Below are 12,418 nucleotides of genomic sequence, written 5' to 3'. Positions count from 1 at the left end.
TCTTGATGGCCAGAACGCACAGTGCTGTGTCTGTGTCGAGTCTCGAAACACCCCTCATTTCTTTATATTTTGCTTCCAACGAACCAGACTACTTTTTTTTGGTGGTTTTGAGCGATAGTTTAGAAAATCTTTCAAAGTTCCCCATTTTCATTCCACTCCCTGTACCAGATCAGTTTCAGAGGATTTTTTTTAGTTTGTTAAGACACTTAACACTGACCTATGAATCATTCAACCATAAAAAAAAGCCCCTAACTTAGGATGAACCAGTGTTGTGTTTACACATAACACACAAAATGGGAAAGAACCATATTAAATTATATGTTTAGGGACTTTGTTTCCAGCAGCCTGTTAGAAAACCATCTTATTTGTTTCTATTTCTTTAATTGACAATACAAAAAAATGCAGTTTGACCAGAATAAAATTGTACTTATTTGTACAGCAAACAGAAGAACCTAGCTGAAAATTACTGGAAACTTATGGAGTGATTAATCTAAATTTGAAAAATCTGTGTTTCTAATCATCATAATATGTACAGAGGAGGTCAGGAGAGAGGGACGACAGCCGTCTATGAAAGGGCAGCATTTCTGCCAGTGCTGTTGGGGATCAGTACCAAAAGTATTCCAGGCATGTTTGTATATGTTGTAATAAATCAATACTATTTTGCATTTTCCTAGCAAATTGTAAAGAAATGAGGGGTGGTGCAAGACTTTTGCACAGTGCTGTGGAAGTGGGTCAGATATAGGAGTGAAATCAGTGAAATTTTAATACATAAAAGCATTATATGCATTATCTTTTGTGTTATTGTCTCATCAAGATGAAGAGTTCGGTTTGAGGAGGGTCATAAATAATGTTGCTTTAAGCCTGTGGTTCTCAAACTGTGGCTCTGTAACCGACGGGTGGGCACAGAACCACTGCAGGAGTTTTCTGATTTTACCTTAAATCTCACCTCAGAGCCTTTTGTTGGTGAGGACTGAAGTTTATCTTGGCTTCCAAATTGAGGAATACAGTAAAGGAAGAAACACTGGTTTAGGTCAATGACAAGAACAATAAATTAAGAGGAAACTGGATATAGAGAGAGGACACTAAACTAGGACTAATAAAACTGTGTTTTTTGGAAAGTGCGAGGTGGATGTCCTGCCGGTCGTGACTATAAATGACATCATTGGGTCTGAGGAGCGCTTCCTTGACTTTCTGGTGTAGAAGTATTCACTGTTAGTCATTCTACGTAAATATTTACACTCATGTAAAGCACAGAAAGAGGAACCGAGACAAGATGGAGCACTTAGACGATCGCAGAAATTTATTAGAAAGACCTCGGACAGGAAGGGACAGGAGGTGTCTTTGTGACGCGTCTGCTTCTAACTCTTTTTCCCCTCTTCTTCTTCTCAAATTTCACCTTCTCCTCCGCTCTTCCTCACACAGAATAACTTCTTCTCCTGTTACACACACACACGAACCCAAACTCTTTCTCTTGCTCACACACACACACACACACACACACACACACACACACACACACACACACACACACACACACACACACACACAAAGTTTTCCATGAATCTGTTTCTTCCTTTGACACAAACTTCGTCTTCCAGCAGAATCTTTTTCTTCCTCTCCATCCAAGTCAATTGTTTTGCTTCAGTGAACCACGCCTCCTTCTACACCTCTGTCCCCATCCTTCCACACCAAAACACTCATTCATTTTCCATCTCTCTGTCTTCACCGCCTTGCTCCCTCCCCACCTTTTTACTTCCCTTGCCCTTTGGCTCGCCCTCCCACTACTATGGGCACATTTTCTAAAAACAGTACTCCCTTTCACTACTACTTAACTGCGTCACTTCCTTTACCACCCTCCCCTTATTCCCTCGCTCTGACACTTACGCACACATCTTGCACATCTGACCTTTGGCCCTTCTCGCTTCCTCTGTCCCTCTCTTGGTTCCCCATTTGCTTCACTGCAACAGCCAGTCACACTTGCAATGTGCCTCAGGCACACCGTGTTTTGACAAACACACCTAATAGATAATAGCATGTGTCATTCTCCAGATCTGGCTCACTCCCTGAATTACAAACACACACATTATATATACAGTTCATACAAGCCTGGGCAAAGTCTTGCATTCAGCAGGACTTGAACCTATTTTTAAGACACATAAAACCAACAATCTACTGGAGCAGCAAGAGAGGCTGAAACAGAGGCTAATGTTGGGTAAATATGTAACCCAATGAGTCAGGCTCAGCCATCACAGGACTGCTATTAGCACTCTTGGCACACACAGGTCATGTATTCTGCCAGCTACTAAATCTGTTTTAAAATGGGGACGACTGAGCACTGAACAGGACACAGACAGAAGGAAAGAAAGATAGGGGGATAAAAGACAAGTGCAGAGAGGCTGCCAAATTATCTGCAGAGGGAAAAGTCAAGGGATTGTGAGTGCCAACATGAGTGCCCCGTTCGAGTGTCTACTTCCACTCTGATGAGAGCAAGCTGTAGATGTGGACTGTGGGGGCAGGAGGGTGTAGGTGCGCATGTGAGTGTGGCGTTCATTGAGCCCAGTCTTATCACGTCCTCCTGCGCGCCCACTTAAGATAGACCTGCTGGAATAAATAACCCAGTCACATGTCACCCTGGGTATTTTTGCCGTGATTCGAGTGCTCAGTTTTGTTTAATCGTCTCTCCATCTGCAGAGGGAGAGGTTAGCTTTTACGCATGTATCTAAGGTTTAGTCCTCATATAATTCCAATCATTCTTTAAAGCAGCTGAAAAGCTAAGAAAACTGAACAATAGCTTTGGATACTTGTTGCCACGTGCACGAAAGCATTTTAATTTGATCCTCAGGTATCACACAGTGTCTATAAATCAGGTATTTTTATAAATGCCTGACTACAGTTAACGCTTTTTGGCTACTGGAGCTGAAATATGTAAATTTCCATGTGCTGTCGCCCTCTCCAGAGACCAGATTTGACTGATTGATAGTTGAGAAATGGCAGCGATGGCCGAAGGTTGTGTGGAAGTCTGCTGTTAATTTACAGCAGCCATAGCAAGAGGTGGAAAACGTCTAAGCTTGCCAATTGTAATCCTACCAGGCTGAATGCAGCTGATGGCTGAAAATACTATCATATGTGAAGAGCCTTTGTGCTTTGAGTTATTTTCCCTTTTTAAACAAGTAAGGTCAGCTTGAAATGGCACCATAGATACACCTAATACCTGCTGTACTGCTTGGAAACTTTATCCGCAATATTCACTCTAAATCTCACAATTAATTGAGTGAAATCAAGTGCAGCGTTCTCGCCTGAGTGAAGCCTGATTTGCTGCAAGGTCGACCCCAGATTCTCACCTGTGCGTTGACAGTGAGTTGGCCCATCTGGCACGAGCAGCCCGACGGTGTCTCTGGCTCCTCTTCTTGGCAGCTCTCTGCTCAGATAAAGCTCTCACTGTGCTGCACTGATAGGTATGGAGCAGGTCGCAACCCCAATCATAAGACGGCAATCAATGCAGGGCCCGAGCCAGATGTGCATTTGCCCAGAGTAACACCCACAGTGTTTATACTCACATGTATGTGTGCTGTAAAGACATGCACATGTGCTTAATTTTCTTGTGTAGTTTCACTGGAGTAAATGTGTGTTCTGGTTGTATCCCAGAATACACAAATGGCATGGCGTAGCGGAAGCAGTAGGAGGCATTTTCCGTCTCAGTGCTCAGAGACAACCAGCTACTGTTGGAACTGGAGAAACTGGAGAATAGTCTACCTATCAAATATTCACTGCACGCATACGAAGCGAGCGCGACTGTATACTGAATGATTGGGTGTGAAGCCGGTATATTAAGTGGAAAATTAATTGTGTGTTGAAGACTCACAGGTGAAGATTTGGACACAATCTTTAGGTCTTACCTGCGAGAAACACCTGCGGTACTCCTTCTCCGGCCCTGCGCATGTGTACGTGCGAGGAGCCCCACCTTCTCTGCCTGACTCCATCCCCAGGTGTGAGACGTGCGGGTGCTGTAAGGGGTAGATGCTTCCGGCAGGTGGAGCTTGGGGACTGAAGGCCGGGTGGAGCTCCCTGTCTCTGTGCACAGGGCTGCTGCGGTGGAGAGGTGGGGAAAAAGGTGAACCGGCTGCAGGGGAGTAGGGCCGCGACAGAGGAGGGACAGGTGGAGGTGGGGCAGTGACGGAGCTCCAGTCAAACCGTTGGCGGCTACTGAAGACAGACGGTAGCGAGGAACGTGATAAGGGACGAGAGGGTGGGACTTGCCCTCTGGCCCTCCCGTGCTGTGTATGGGTGTGAGAGGGTCGCAGCAGAGGGCGGATGGTGGGAACTGTGGGCACCTTCTCTGCGGCAGGTGTCTCAGAAATCTCCCGCTCTGCATTCTCCTCCTCCTGCCTGTCCCTTTCACCCCTCTCAGCCTCCTCTTCCTCTCCCCTGTTACTCTCTGTGATGTCCTCAGGAGCAGCCTGTTCGGGCGCTACTGTGGCATCTTCAGTGCCGTTCACAGTGTGGCGAGCTTGGCGGTTTTGACGATGCAAAGGCAGAGAGAAGGGAACTCTGCCGTATCCAAACTGACCTGGACGGATGCTGGAAGACCTGAGGGTCAAAAAGAAAAGGCAGATGAAGAAGAGGAAGGAGAAGAGACAGAGAGGCAGAGTAAATTTATTATAAACGACACACAACCAGCAGCCTGTGGTGAGCGGGAAGGGTGATGCCTTGCCTGTCTGGATGACAAAAAACAGACGTAATGATGTAATAATACAGTAGATACCAGAAACAGAGATGGGCAAGTTCCCAAAACTTGAAACATAATAACAAACCCTGTAATGCTTAAACAATGTCAGCGGTTTAACTAATGGCACCTGAATGAAGCCTCAACATGTCAGTCGAACATTACTCTGAAAACAAACCGGCAGTTTCTTTCATCTTTGTAACATCACACCTTCCCTCACGCCCAGTGATCAATCTTTTCTTGTGTTTTTGTCCACGGCGATGCTGTTGTTCCCCATCCAAACAACCGAGTCCGTCTATTTATCCTAAACAAACCGCCGTTGCTACTGCCAGCGATGCAAAACTCACTTCCTTTGACATTTTCCTGGAAAAAGCGAACTCAAGAGTGCTGAGTAAGGCAAAATGTAAATGTTCTGTTTTTTGGGTTTTTTTGATACGTGCCATAACTGTGATGGAAAGAAGCTTACGTAGATTAGCATCCTTAAATTTGGACCTTGTTTTTCTTGACTTGGTGGTTTATAGGTCATCATCCTCAAGGTGTTTTGTTACGCTGTTACGTCACAACTGGGTGGGTTACAGGTGCAGTGGTGCACCCAAACTGTTGCTCTTTAAGTAAAATTAGCTGTGTTTTTTGGTCTTTTTTTTAAATCACTAACCTTCTTGTAGGTAAACCCTCCCGGCTGGTGGAGACCGACCTTCTGCTCCCCCCTCCTCCTGCTCTCAGTGCTCCAGGATTGGTTGGTCGCCTGATGACCCGTGCTGGCTGGTTGTAGCCGTGTGCTGGCGCCCGGTAGGGAGATCTGAAAACAGGAGGCACGGGGTCTTGATTGTTTGAGGAGAATTCTGGCTGGTACAAAGGAGGTGATCGATTGGTTTGCGCTGGTATGGGAGGCCCTCCTCCTCCTTCAGCGGGTGTGTCCCGATAAAGAGGCAATCCTGGGTTTTGATTGGTGGAGACTGACGTAGAGCGATAAGGCAGGTGGTGCTGCCCAGGGTAACGAGGAGGATAATAGGGACGCACAGGTGAGACGGCAGGATCTCCGACGCCCCCGGGAAGATAACCTGCCCAGTTTGGTGGAGAGTGGGATAGTGGAGGGGCCTGCGGAGGAGGTGGAGGTAAACACTTCCTGCTCCTCTGTGAGATGCCCACGCCACAGGTTTGAGAGCATTCTGACCACTCCCCCCATGTTGACCACACGCCCGCTGCAGGCTCAAACACCTGTCTGGACCTTCGACCTGCCACCTGAGACACAAACACACACAAGCTGTCAATAAAAAGCGGTGCCAAGATCAGACAGACATCTTAAAATCTCATTCAACGGAAGAAAATCCAAACAGGAGTATCAAAGATAAACGATGATGATAATACTAATACTACTACTACTAATATTAATAATAATTGCATTATATCAAAGAGGGCAAGTGTGACATATATGAAGCAACAATTTATGATTTAAACAAACATAATAAAACTGTTTCTGATGAAGTGATCACCTTTACTGACATACTCAAGCTACTCTTCCAAAGAGCAAAACCTTGTTGTCAAATTTTAAAGATGTCTTGAACAAAAGTTCTCTGGTCTTAATATCTTAATAGAATTATGAATGCAACAAAGTACCATCCGATTTTAATCCACCATACAATACCATCAGGTAAGGATCTGATTGGCAACAGCTTCGTTTTTCAGCATCACAACGATCCCACACTGCAAATACACTAAAAACCCTCCCCACAACCCGGACCTCCACTTTACTAAAAAGTGTTGGATCATCTTGACAGAGAACAGAACAAAAGGCAGCCAACATCCAAAGAAGAGCTCTTCAAGAGTCCTTGAAGAAGTCTGGAGAACTATTCCTGAAGACTACTTACAGACGCTGTGAGAAAGCTGCCTCAGAGAGTTCATTCTGTGTTTAAGAATAAAGGTACCAAATCTTGACTTACAAGCTCATGAGAATTGCACAAACTCTAATATACTGTATTTCTACATTCTATGTTTCAATAAACTGCTGCAGCTATTTAGTTTTTTAAAGATTTGAATGTCAAAAAAGTCTATAAAGGTAAAAGAAAATTTGCTAAGTATCTAAAGTGCTCCAATAAACCACTGCAGCAGCTGCACCTCTGACTCAAAGGGTGAAACTTGCAAACCCTGACAATAATTTAAAGAAGTTCTTAACTCAGTAATAACTGCCATTGCAAAATCCAAACTGTCTCGAAATCCTTTTTCTTCACAGAAACAGAGTTCACTGATGAGCTATAGTCTCATGAATTTCCTTCCTCTGGGGCCAAAATATAAATCCTACACATACTATCCTTCGCCGAGGCTTAGGAGAGACTCGGGCACCTGCCAGCAGCTTGTGAGCAGGAGGAGCCGGCGTCGTATGGACGCACTGCAGAAATGACAAAAATCAGGGCTGATTGCTCTGTGCAGTCTTGTTTGTACATATGAATGTGTGTGAATGCATGTATGTCGGTGCCAGTTCAGGCTTTGCTCTCTTCCTCTGTGGTTATAAAGAAATGTTTCTCCTCTCGTTTCATAACTGAAGCACTGGCCTGGTTGGCAGACCTGCAAACATGCGAGCTGAACAAAAGTTTCCATTGAGAACGAATCAAAACGTGAATCTGTGCTCTGCTTCTCTCCTCTCTCTTTCCAAGTGTGTAAATGCATGTCTAAATTGGCAGAAATGTGCAAGTAAACATCTTGTACAAACTGTTTGTGGACAGAGGAGAGAGGGGACAAATGTAAGCCTGAGCGCATGTGCGGGCATGCTCTGATCCTCCAGTTCGCCACCAGATTATAAAAAAAAAGAAAGTTCCTGTCTTGGTCTGGGGTAACATGGCAGGAGGGTGGGAGAAAAAGAAAGAGAAAGAAGTGAGGAGGATGAGGAGGGGGTCGAGACGCGCATGTGTGTGTGTGGCAGTGGGGAGGCGTGCGCTGTCGTAATGAGTGACATCAAACACAGCTGCCACATAACTGGGACCATTAACGAGCTCCGTGCAGTGACCCCCACAGCAGCCACCATCGACCTCTGGAGCTACTGGTTAAACTCCAGCGACACTGCTCCTCTACCAGGCCTGGACCAGTCAGGGGTGCAGATATGTCTTCCCTCCGCGCAGTCATTTTCCAAGATCACACTGGTGGGACTTTGCCCTTTAAAGCCGTTTTTTTAAAAACAATATTCACACGGCCAGATTACAGTTAAAGAGTGGCTTTAATCATTAGTGGCACTGTGGGTTTCCAGTGGAAGAGAACTTTTTCCTCCTTCTTTCATCTTACGCTTTCATCTTATTGCCAGAGAGACACATTTTGGCTTGTGGCCTTCAAGATAAAAATGCAGCTCTTTACAAAGAACATTCACGTGAATAAAGTGCTAACAATGATGCTAAAAAAGGGAGAAAGAAATGTGCACATGTACAATACAGTACAAATGAGAGGAGTCTGACACAAAGGTCAACGAAGCGACGCACAAATTGGACGACTGATTGAATATAACACTGATCATTATAAGTCAGTAAGCTTTGGTTCTTATGGTTGTTGTATGTTTCAAGAGACGTTCTTTCCAAAGATGTGCTGCTTCATAGGTAGAGAAGCATCTTTGTCCTCCTGTGTGGTGAAACGCAGGTGTGATGTTCACCTGAAAGAAGCTAATGCCACAGAGAACTCATCCAATAACTAAAGCTGAACCTGGCTCTACTTTTACAGCTATGCAACAGGTCCATCATCATCATGCTTGGCATTAAAAGCAGTTTTATTAATAATGTAGGTTTTTTTTTTTTTTAACCTATTTAGCTTGCAAATGTAGCAATAAAACAGTAATGAGCAACTAGTTTCCAATGTGGTGCTGTGTGTTGCTGAATCTGTTTACTCTGTAATGAATTTTTGGGCCAAGCAGCACATGTCCGCTTTGGTCTTAGCCTGATCATCTGTTAAATTCATCTTCAAAGTGCTAAAAATAGGGTTGCTGTTCTTGTTTAATTAAAAGATGCTGAGATCTGTAGTGAATTGCAAACTTTAGGCTCCAGCATTTCTCCCCTGACTGCCTTTTCTCGCCTAGTTGCAGTACGAGGATGCTAAAGTAAATCATAGAGGGAATGTTAATCCCCCCAAAACTCTTAATTTGTTCAGTTTTGACTGGTAAAGTCTCACAATAGCTGCATAAAGCATGATGACTACATATTTTGCTATTTGTCTTTCACTGGACGTCCTCACGGGCAGTAAGGACAGGATGGACGCCTTCATGTCCTGTAACTCTTTCAGTGTACATGAGTATGTGAGTGACGTTTAAGAGAAGGTGAACCTGTCCTTTCAACTGCTGTCACCTTTCACCCCTCTGAAGTGAAACTGTTGTGTTGAGCTAACTTAACGATCTAATGGCTCATGGCTCACCTTCCTCTTGGCAGTCCTGGTCACGGAGGTCGTGACCACCACAAAGCTCCACAGCACATAGAGCCTGGAGGGACAAAGAATAGAGGGTAAAAAAGTGGGAGATATACAGGATTTAAAATATCAGCAGGTTGAATGAGGTCTTTTGTAAAGCACGCAGTTAATCCATGACCTGCTATATAATGTTCAGACTTAAAGACTTTCATTAGTCCCTGTTGAGGGATTGTCAGCTTTCTTAAACTTTTCCTTCAGTGTACATTTGTTTTAAAAGGTGTTACAAGTGTTACCCAAACACCTTATTAAATGTTCCAGTGACCTAAGTGTACTTTACCAACCAATTATGCCCCTTTCTCCCCCACTCTGGGTGGCCTGTGGGCTCAAATGGGTGTGAACAAAAGTTTCTTTTTCCCCCTTCAAGGATCACAGGCAAGCATCTCAATCAATCTGGGAAAGCCTGGGAGGTGCTAACAAACTAATGGGTTTTAACAGCAAGCATGTTTTCCCTCTGCATGCCTCTCCCTGCGTGTGTACACACCCTGAGGATGTGGTTTTTAGAGACACACACACAGCTGCCACGCTCTCGGGCTCAATAAGTTGCAACATCCGAAATCATCTTGTAATTTCAGCTACTTTTAATTCGAAGGTGTGACGTTCAAAGACGTGCTGTATGGCTGGGGTGGCTTTGGAGTTGTTGAATTGGGCATGAAGCAACAACTGGGGATTATGTTGAGTCGCTGACTGGGCTGGGCAAAAGCTGTTCACCTGAAAAAGTAGTTTAAATCCTCACATGAGTCGTAGAAGTCTCACTATTCATTGAGAAAGGAAAAAGGAAAAAAAGACAGATAATACACTTGTTTCAAAGTCTGTCTATAATTATCATAGAAACCGAGACAAGTGTATTGAAACAAGAGGGATAAATTCTTTCCATCTGACAAGGAAAATAGCCAGAACACGATCCTAAACAACTTGCTAAGCTGGACCTTTCAGCGCTCACCACCAGAACCAAACCATCCCCACAATCACCAGTCCGCAAGCCACATGTAGTCAGAGTAATTGGTCCCTTCTACCCAGTGTGGTGCGCCGCCGCGGTCTCTGGAAGTTTCCCCACACCAGACTATACAATTACCCCCGAAAAACACAAAGATCCCGCACAACAGAGCCGCTCAGGCCGAAGTAAAGACCCCCTACGCGGGTCCACGTTTCCCTCGCCGCTACAGTGGCACATTGTAGAATAACCTCAGAGCAGCGGGGACAGGGGAACAGAGGGAGAAAGAGAATTATATCAGTGGAGAAAACTCCCAAAAATCTGCCCCGAGGAGACAGAGGGAACTCCGAGCTAAAAAACAAAACAAACAGTCGCCTTTGGGTGAATTCCTTTCAGATTACCTGGACAGCGCCCAGTGCGCAACAAGAGGGCATCGTGCGTAAAACCGCAAACTTTACCACAAAACCAAAACAACTTTCTGAAACAACTCTGCGCACAAAGTTGGACTCAGTCTCCCATGTGGTGTTTTCTACGGACAGACCGAGAGAAGCAGCAGGGTGCAGCAGACGTGAAGAAGTTTTACCTGAACAGCAAACCGAGCTGCATGCTCCAAGAGTCTCCCGCACGGTCCCGACTCCGCTCACAGATAATAATTATCAGTCCAGTTTAGTTGTCTAATCCGATCTGCGGAGCCCTGAAAGAAACGTGATAAAGTCCTGCGAGGACTTCAGCTCTCTTCTCTCTCTCTCTTCTCTCTCTCTCTCTGTCCCCTTCCTCCTGTCACAGTCACTCCCCGTGATTTCTGGAGAGTGGGAAGAGTTTCGTTTTTTTCTCTTTCAGTGCCGTTCACTCGACAACTTCTTTGGGTTCTTAATATAAACTAGTGTGACGCCTGACAGCGCCGGGGGGGGGCACGGGAGAAAGAGAGACAGAGAAGGGGGGGGGGGGGGGACAAAAAATGGACAGATTACACAACTTTCTCACACACTCTCCCTCTCTTTCACACATGAAAAACAACCTCCCCACCCCCCCCCCACCCAGCCTAAAACGCGCTCATAACACACACTCACTATGGGCCCTGACTGAGCTATAATAACTCTCAGAGCCGCTTTCTTAGTTGCTCAATCTAACATAAGAATGCCCCATTGTGCTTGGTCACACTGATCAGTAGTAATGATCTAAACACTGTCAGGAACAACCCTGAGCTGGCAGCATCTGCAGCAGCAGCACTTTAAAGGGGAAGTACAAAGAATTATGAGCTTACTGTTGTGCCAACACAAACACTAATTGTTGTCTGACAAAGTTACAGAAACAAATTCCAAGTGGGAGATATATGTGTGTTTTTATTTTGCGTGGATGAAATATGGCTGTTGACTTACTGGAGCAAAAAAAAAAGAAAAAAGACTTTTTCTCATAACTGTTTAATCACATTTAAAGACTGTAACCAGACATGCTTCACCAATTTGGAGCTCAGATAAATAGACCCAAGAAACACGGCTCCCCTGAGCACAGATCTCACTCTGTGTGTGTGCATGTGTGTGTGTGTTTGAGAGAGAGAGAGAGCAGGAGCTTTGGTTGGAAGCAGATGTGAAAACTGTATGTTTGGTTGCAGTCCACCAACCTTTCCAGTCGGTACCAGGAGGCGTCTCTAAAGGAGGGGTTACTGCTTATCTCCCCCCCCCCACCGGATTATTCAATGAGCTCAGGCCAGAGGTCCATGCACAATTAGGGGCACAGCCAAGAGTTATGAATGAAAAAACAAATACATAAACAAGTTGGTCTTTATGCCACTAAAATGACCAATAAAACAACAAAAAAAACCATGAATATGAGATATATTATTTATCTTGAAATTACACAATTGCGAAAATTCACTGATCCATAGCACATTGTTGTTGTTGTTTTTCTTTTCCACAAAAATGAAAACAGTTCAAACATTAAAGCTGTTGAGAAAATGCTCAGCAAGCTTAGCCAGAGGGTAGCTGCTGCAGGGGCTCTCGGTGAAGTGACATCTGACTCCAAGTCGTGGCTGGAAGTAAATGAAGAAGCAAAGGAACAAGGTGAATACAGGTGTGTCTCTCTATGTGTGTTGGGATACTTAACAGAGCATTATAATTATGAATAACAATGTTAAAAAGATTTTTCTGGTCATTTTCCATTTATTATAAGAGAACTCGCCTTTAGTGAAGATGCATTATGACAGTTACATTTCAATTTCTTTGGTCTCTATAATCAAAGATTTAGGGTCACCTGATCCAGCCCTAACTACATTATCTAAAATAGGAAAGCATAATCTTAAAAGTAGAGAGGGTGTCTGTCTCGCAGGCCTG

General features: G+C 44.6%; 1 protein-coding gene across 1 annotated transcript in view; it reads right to left on the bottom strand.

Moving 5' to 3' along the window:
• The window catches only part of adamtsl4 (ADAMTS-like 4), a 35,475-nt gene extending 24,507 nt beyond the window's left edge, over positions 1-10,968 (bottom strand). Inside the window, exons 1-4 of the mRNA XM_026184297.1 lie at positions 10,672-10,968; positions 9,107-9,170; positions 5,379-5,965; positions 3,897-4,587 (exon numbers count right to left, since the gene is read on the bottom strand). Coding sequence (XP_026040082.1) covers positions 3,897-4,587; positions 5,379-5,965; positions 9,107-9,170; positions 10,672-10,694 — 1,365 coding nt within the window. The 5' untranslated portion in view covers positions 10,695-10,968. The remainder of the gene's footprint in view (positions 1-3,896; positions 4,588-5,378; positions 5,966-9,106; positions 9,171-10,671) is intronic.
• Between the last annotated feature and the right edge of the window lie 1,450 nt (positions 10,969-12,418).

The sequence above is a fragment of the Astatotilapia calliptera genome, chromosome 11 (assembly GCF_900246225.1).
Source record: "Astatotilapia calliptera chromosome 11, fAstCal1.2, whole genome shotgun sequence".
Classification (NCBI taxonomy): Eukaryota; Metazoa; Chordata; class Actinopteri; order Cichliformes; family Cichlidae; genus Astatotilapia; species Astatotilapia calliptera.
The sequence above is the reverse complement of the archived record's forward strand: the minus strand, read 5'-3'. Positions and strand labels throughout refer to the sequence as shown.